At 34.0% G+C, this 7,713-nt stretch overlaps 1 protein-coding gene across 1 annotated transcript; it reads right to left on the bottom strand.

Annotated features, from left to right (window-relative positions):
- Positions 1–636: 636 nt before the first annotated feature.
- Positions 637–1,479, bottom strand: LOC150083880 (putative palmitoyltransferase ZDHHC24). Its single transcript, XM_090375505.1, has one exon. The coding sequence runs from the start codon at positions 1,477–1,479 to the stop codon at positions 637–639; it is 843 nt and encodes a 280-aa protein (XP_090231631.1).
- Positions 1,480–7,713: the final 6,234 nt, after the last annotated feature.

Below are 7,713 nucleotides of genomic sequence, written 5' to 3'. Positions count from 1 at the left end.
TTTCACAGAAGGAACAAACTGTTCTAATAACTCAAGAATAGAAAGTGTAATTAAAACCATAAACTGTTTACACATGACAGTTCACTGATGATGTAAATCCTTCTAGTCATTAATAACTAGCAGAGTATAAATTAAAATGTAAAAATGCTTTAGTATTTAATTCTGATCCAAGTAAACTAGGTCAGAGTTAATTACAATGTTTTCATTTCACGATTTTCTATTATTCTAGTAGCACATCCTTTTATAGAGATTTTTTTTTTTTTTTTAATTTTGATATCATCTAGTCTACTTTCACACTGATATAAATTTATGCGGCAACGGTTTTTGTGTATGATGCATGAAAAATATGCAACTTTTTTTTTTCTTTTTTTTTTGGCAGATGTATTTTAAATTTATATAAATATTTTATAAATGGATTATTTCAAATCTAGTGGGAAAATCAAATATCCCATTATTCTGTTTGGGAAAAATTTTTCAGAAAAAAAAAATTGACACTTATTGTTTGGCATTCTTCTTTGTTCGGTTTTATAAAAAAAGAATTTTCTTTATACAAATTCGAATTGGTATCTTTTAATTATAAAAACTAGATTTGTGAGATGATGTAAACCACATATATAAATGATATATGATTTTGTACTATTTTGATTTTCCTGAAAAGAAGAAATCTTCTTTTTTCATGAACTCTATCCCATTACTGGGGAGGGGAGAAGTAACTGATGGAAGTAACCATATCAAATACCATTTCTCGCCTAAGCATTCAATAATATTCTGCTGCAGTCCAAGATCATACTCAACAATTCCATGATTTTTTTCAAATGTTGTCTGATTTCTTGCCATCTGTTTGCTATGTAAGGATAATAAACTAGCTACAAAGAGAAATCCTGTCAAAGACAATACTGATAGTAAGGTTGCAAACATTGTACTTCCATTATAATAACCAAAAATCCAATAAATAAATGGAACAACATGTGCAATAATAGACTTTATATTAAACCCTCCCAGGAGATCCCAAATGTAAAACATATTTAAAATTGTGGCATAAAGTGCTCCAAGTGAAAGATACACAAGGAACATATAAAAGTAACGAAAATTTTTGTGACCAATACAGCAACCTGCGAAAACACAGTGGTGATCACGCTTCAATACACATATTTGGCAGGTATTACAATGAAAAGACCTTGGGGGCGAGTTCATTTCACATGCAGGGCAAAAACGCCATTTTGGTTTCAGAAGTGCTGGTAGAATAAGGCTTTCACTAGTCGTGTCTGTTGCCATCATTTTGTATAAATTGCCCAAGATATTAAAGAAGATGAAAGAACCACATACAGCATCAACATAATAAAGAAATGGTTTCTCTTTATGTACTGAGGGTGATACCCAGAGAAGCTCAAAGATAAAAACACAGTTAACAGCACTCACAACAAAAATAAAAGCAAACCAGTCAGACAGGAGGCAAGGTAATATGCCTTTCTTGTTCATAGTTATTAGTTGATCTTTCTCATTTCAGTCTAATACTGTTCCACTGGAAAAAAATAAAATAAAATAAATAAATAAATATATATATATATATATATACACACACAACAGTAAATAAATAATCTAATTGTCTTTAAAACATACATGAATAAAAATCATATACAGTAAATGCCCAGTCACTTTTGATGTTTAGTTTATTGCATTAATTTTATGGCTGGATGAGCGTTATTCATATAAATACTTATGCTATAAGTAATGCTTGGCCAACAACATTATGCTTATAGGTGCCTACACTATATAATGAAATGCTGCAACATAAAGTTAAAATTAGTCACATAAATGTATATTATACACTTCAGTTTATTTCCCTTTGATTAATTTTAAAATAATATACTTCTTGTCACAAATTGTACTTTTATATCATAAACTGCAGAAGAGCAAAGATCATACTCCTTCATAAGTACATTACACTACAATTTTAACCTTTTTTCTACTCTTTTTCACAAATATACACTTTCTGTTTTACAAAAAGCCATTAATACAGCCCATCTACCTTTTTCATTTTCTGTCTTTTTTTTTTTTTTTTTTTTATAGATATCATAACAGATGGGTAGTTATGATAATATAAATACTTGCTCAAGTAACTGATACTTTAAGAAACTGTGTGAAGGACAGACAGTACTTCTGGTGGTCACTTTTGATGCAATGTAAATGGTATTTTCAACTTTCTAAAATTGTTGGTTGCATGAGCCTTCCAGATGGATGCTAGGCTTTTACTGTATATAAAAAAATTCATAATTCAGTATTTTTTTATTTTTTTAACTTGAAAGGTTATGGTAACATGAATGAGCAGGATATTTCTTAGATTGTTTTTGATGATAAGAAAGGAAAAGGAAATAACAAAAGTTGGTTTAAATCAAAACCTCAATCTATGTGAAATCACTTCAAGAAGAGCATGAATTTTTATGACACACCTGCTATGTAATCTCTAACTTAAAATATAAATCACACACTAACAAAAACATAATTTCCCAGGATGTCAATTATGAAAGAATGGCTGGTTTCTTACAGTAATGAAGTTACAGTAAATCCTCATTTTAATAGACTTTTATTCTATAAACATATAGTGCACTTCTGTGTGTAAGCTCATATAGCAAACAGTCACAACACAAGAACCAATACCACCTTCCTTCCCCAAAGTGTTCATAACATACACTTATGTTTCTCACTTGGAAATATTTCTGGTGGCAGATCTTTTCACTACTTCATCTGTGATAGTCCAGAAGGTATGAAGTGTTATGAGGAGAGGAGTTACACATAGGGTTGATTAAAACTACGATTTTCTTACCATGGTTTGCGCCACTGTGCAAAAAAATATACTATCTGGGGCTGCTGCTGTTGTCAGTTTGGTTTATAGCATTATTCCATTCTAGTCTCCTGATCACCAAATTCTATTATCTTCTATCACTCCATTTCCCTTACTGTAAACCTCTTTTGCATGCTTTCCTATATTTCTCTTCAACTCTGTCTTGGTTTTCTCCACTTTTTGCATTCTATAAGAACATAGTTCATAATCAGTTTTGACAGTTTAGTGCTCCACTCAGTGTATGTTGCCATACAATATCAGGTGTTTTTTTTCTCAATTTCTTATGACATCTCTCCATCCCATCATTTCTCTAACCATTTCATTTATTTGGAGTTGCTAGTGAATGCACATTTCCATTTCCCATATGTATGTCATGGTAAATTTTTATAGTATTATGTAGTATTTTATAGTATTTCATATCAGTAAATTTATTGTGATGAAATATAGTATATCTAACCACGATAAACTTACTGATATGAAATGTTATTTATACAAATGAATTATTTGCATGCTAGTTTTTGGTTTCAATCTGTGTATCCATTATTTGAATAGCTTCAGTCTTCGTTGTCTGAAAAGGATGTTTTGTAATAATAATTAAAAAAAAAAAAAAAAGGTATATCTTTCTAACAGCCATAAACAACTACATACCTAACACATCTAACAATAGCTATAAAAATATGATCCCACTATGCAGCAGATAGGTAAAGTACAGTAATGTATACACATTAAAAAAAAATAAGTTCTTGTTTATACTCTAGCACGACCACCAGGTCAGTGGAGTTTACAATAAATCATCAATACAAACATTAATTATATTTAGCAGTCATGAGCTTGAACCCTAATCCACTCAAAGAGCATGTGCTACTGTACTCCCGCTCCTGACCACTCGGCTACCTGCATGACTTGATAAATACAATTAATGATTGTTTTCCTTGTCAAAATAATTAATTTTAAACTTCTCTGGTTGCACTGGAGTATAAACAAGAACATAACTGAAATATCACTGATGCTAAGGAAATATTCAATACTGACATATTAAACTATTCTTTTTTATTCTTAATATATCTTTTCTTAAAAAAAAAAAAGGTAAAGTGTAGCCATTATCAACCCACTGCAGGATGTAAGCCTCCTCAACAATTCATGCTGAGGGAAATGGACCATAATCTGCCACGCTGGTCCAGTGCAGGCTGGCAGATCAACCGTATTCAGCAGTCAGGGGCTTGAACCCTGGTCTACTCAAAGAGCGTGTGCTACTGCACTCCTGCTCCTGACCACTCGGCTATGGCTTTTCTTAAAGTTTTTCACCATAACTATAGACAATATTTTGAATTAATATATATAATATCATATTAAAATTAAGTATTACCTACAAAACCTAACCTTAAATTAGCAAGATTAATATAAATTAAATTTATATTTTGTCCATTGAGATAAAATCTGATTTTGTCTTAGTGGGCAAAATCAGATTTTATTAAATAAATTTGTTATAAACAATAATTTTGAAAATTCGTCATATATTAGTTAGTCACTACAGAAGTGGTGTCACTAGCTGATTTGCTTTTTTTTTTTTTTTAAATATTTATTATTTCTTCAATCCAGAAATGTAACTTAATAACTGAATGCTGATGGGATTCTTCTTCTTGCATAGACTAAGAACCTGAGGGGTCACAGTTTCAAATTGAGAAAAGATAGTTGTAGAATGTGCAGAAATTTGCCTTTAGCCAGCAGGTAGCTGATTGTTGGAATAGGGCTTCCATCTTTTGTTGTGGAAGCTAATAGGCTAAATAAATTTAAGGCTGGGCTGGACAGGCATTTTGAATGAACGGAGGGGTGAAATGGGAGTTTTTTTTTTTTTTTTTTTGGCTAATGCTGCATAAGCTTGCTTTCTTGCATCATATGCCTTTACTAATGCTAATCTGCTAGAATAGGTGCAGAGAAAGGTAACCAGACTGGTGAAGGGAACAAATGGGTGCTCTTACTAAGAAAGGCTTTAGTTTTGCACACTGCAGCATCTGGAGACTAGGCACCTGCAGGAAAATCAGATTGAGGTGTGTCAGGCCTTGAATGAATTGAGTAAGCTTGATTGCATTCTTCCTCTTGCTGAGATTACATACAAGCGTTGTTGTTTGGTTTTTAGGAGCATTAGCAACTAAGGCCATATTGCTCAGGAGTTATGCGGTGGTCATTCCCTGACCTTTCTGCATTCTCCATATTTGGTGGTCATAGGCTCAAACTCCAGTCTAATCAAGAAGCGTGTGCTATGCACTGCTGCTCCTGCCCACCGAGGCACCACACACACACACACACAAGACTGGGCATAAATTTAAGTCGAGGAAGGTTGGTTAGATGTGCAGGTTTGCCTTCAGCCAGTGGGTGGTTGATTGTTCCAACCACCCACTGGTTGGAACAATAAACTTACATCTGTTATTGTGGAAGCGGCTGGTTTGAATAAATCCGAGGAAGAACTAGACAAATTTTTGGAGGGTATGGATGGGTGAAGTGTGTATTGTTTTTTTTTTTTTTTTTGGCTGATGCTTTATAAGCTTGCTTTCTTGCATTATTTGCAAATACTGATACTAATATTAACTGGCTTTTAAATTAACTGTCTACTTCTCATTCATAGTGGTAAGTAAGAACCCAGTGTATCGCCAGGATCAGCACTAGTGTTTATGGAACCAAGGACAAAATGACTGCGATTAGTATGTAAAGGATTTTTTTTTTTTAATATATATAAAAATTTTAAAATAACAGAATATTTGATATCATTACAAGAATATAAGAACATGAAGCAACATGTGCTTCATCAGTGATCAGGGAAACATTACTCAAATATATTTACAGGAGAATTCACCAGTACTGTTGCTAGCCTCAGAAATTTGGGCTTCTACTGCCCCTACAACATATTTTTGGAGATGATCATTGGTTTCTGAAATGGCTGAACATCAAGCACCAGCTGTCACCTCTGAATCAGCACAGAAACTACAGTATACGAGGCTACACCATGAAATATATGTGAAAAGACTGTGCACCCTAGTAAAGATGATTCGGGCCATACTAGCTCTTCAAACATCTGGGATTTATGCCACTGGAGGATCCCCCTTCACACCCTAAGGGCCTCACCATCCCTTAGGTAAAATCTGGATTGTCTCCATATTACAAACAGATTCCTGCCTGCTCAAATGCTTCAAGCAGCACAAGATATGGTTACCAATCTGAAACACTTTGTGGAAGAGAATAAATATAGGAGGGCTATCCTTGCAAAAATTATCAGTATGCATGAGGATCTAAAAAATTATCCAAGAGGAGTTAAAAGAAAACCTGGAAGACAACAACGGAGATGGACAGATAAAATTCACAAGTTCATAGGTAGTAAATGGATGGCCACTGCACGAAACAGAAAGAAATTGAAAGTTGCTGGAGAGGCCTTCATCTTGCAGTGGATTAAAAATGGCTGATGATGATGATAAAAGAAAACCTGGAAGACAACAACGGAGATGGACAGATAAAATTCACAAGTTCATAGGTAGTAAATGGATGGCCATTGCACGAAACAGAAAGAACTTGAAAGTTGCTGGAGAGCCCTTCATCTTGCAGTGGATTGAAAATGGCTGATGATGATATTGCTTAAAAGAAAAATATTATCTGATGAAATAAAGGTTTAAAGCAGGACAAATGGCTGGAATTTATCACAAGTTTCTTAATTCATTGGGCCTTTTCATAATATCCCGTAGTCAGAGAAGTTTACAGTTTAAGGTGAGTTTACACTAGACAGCAAAGTTGTGATATCAGCTATCTCACTGCACTGTTGCATACATGAACAGTGCCAAAAACTGGCTGTTGAACACCAACAGGTGTTCTGCCAGGATGACTATACTTATAACCAGGAGCATTCCTAGGGTATGTGGCACCTGGGTGGCAATTGAAATCTGGCACTCCCTTTAAAATTTTCTTCATAAGTGTATATAAGTTTCAGGTTTCCAGATGCATCTTGAACATTGGCACCCGGGTGGAGTGCATCTCTTTCACCCTTGGGATGGCTCGCCCATGCTTATAACAATTCGTAACTGTGCATGTAGCTAGCTTCTTACTTGTTTGTGGCTGGAATTTATTACAAGTTGTTGAAATTGTCATGTGGATGGATTTTTTTGCAAATATCAGACACCACAGAGAGAAACATTTGTAGCTAACTAAAAGAAACAAGAGTTGACTACAATGGAAGTGCTACTATCTTGAGCTATAGGATGTGAAACATTTTTCACATTGCAAAAATTTAATTTAATTTAAAAACACTTTACATCATTTATGAATTTTGCATACTTATATGATGAGTTAATTTAGCATTAGTAAAATTAACTGATCTATGAATGAAATATACTTCATCATGGAATGTTTTATTTTTAGCCTAACTTTTTAAAATATGTAGAAATTTATTTTTTTAACAGCCAGACAAAGATATTTATATCTCTATCTGACTATCAAAACAGAGATATAAGCCAGTAAAATTCCATTACAGTAAATGACTAAGACTGCACCAAGGATTAGTCTTAGTCGGGCAAGCCAAGCCAAGCCAAGCTGCAAGGAGCTGTTTACAGCCTATGCATGTGATGGTGGGATCCAGCAAGGATACTGAACTGTCACCTTTGTAACATGTTCCTAAAGCCTAGTCTAAACCTCTTCCCCTGTAATTTGAATTTATCACTGCTCATTCTGGAATTCTTTATAACAGTGAAAATTCTGCCTTCATTCATTTTACTAACCCCTCTCAGAAGCTTATAACCTCAAAGAGGTCCCTTCTAAGCTGCCTGGTTGTCAGGTTCTGTAGCCCACATAACTGAAGTCTTTCCTGATACAGTTGCCGATCTCACTATGCA

This window comes from Mastigoproctus giganteus, chromosome 6 (genome assembly GCF_048544385.1).
Source record: "Mastigoproctus giganteus isolate SK-2022 chromosome 6, ASM4854438v1, whole genome shotgun sequence".
Taxonomy (NCBI): domain Eukaryota; kingdom Metazoa; phylum Arthropoda; class Arachnida; order Uropygi; family Thelyphonidae; genus Mastigoproctus; species Mastigoproctus giganteus.
This window is presented reverse-complemented; position numbering and strand designations above follow the sequence as displayed.

What these genes read in the sequence shown, in the direction of transcription:
- LOC150083880 (XM_090375505.1), bottom strand. Translation starts at nt 1,479, where the DNA reads ATGAACAAGAAAGGCATATTACCTTGCCTCCTGTCTGACTGGTTTGCT.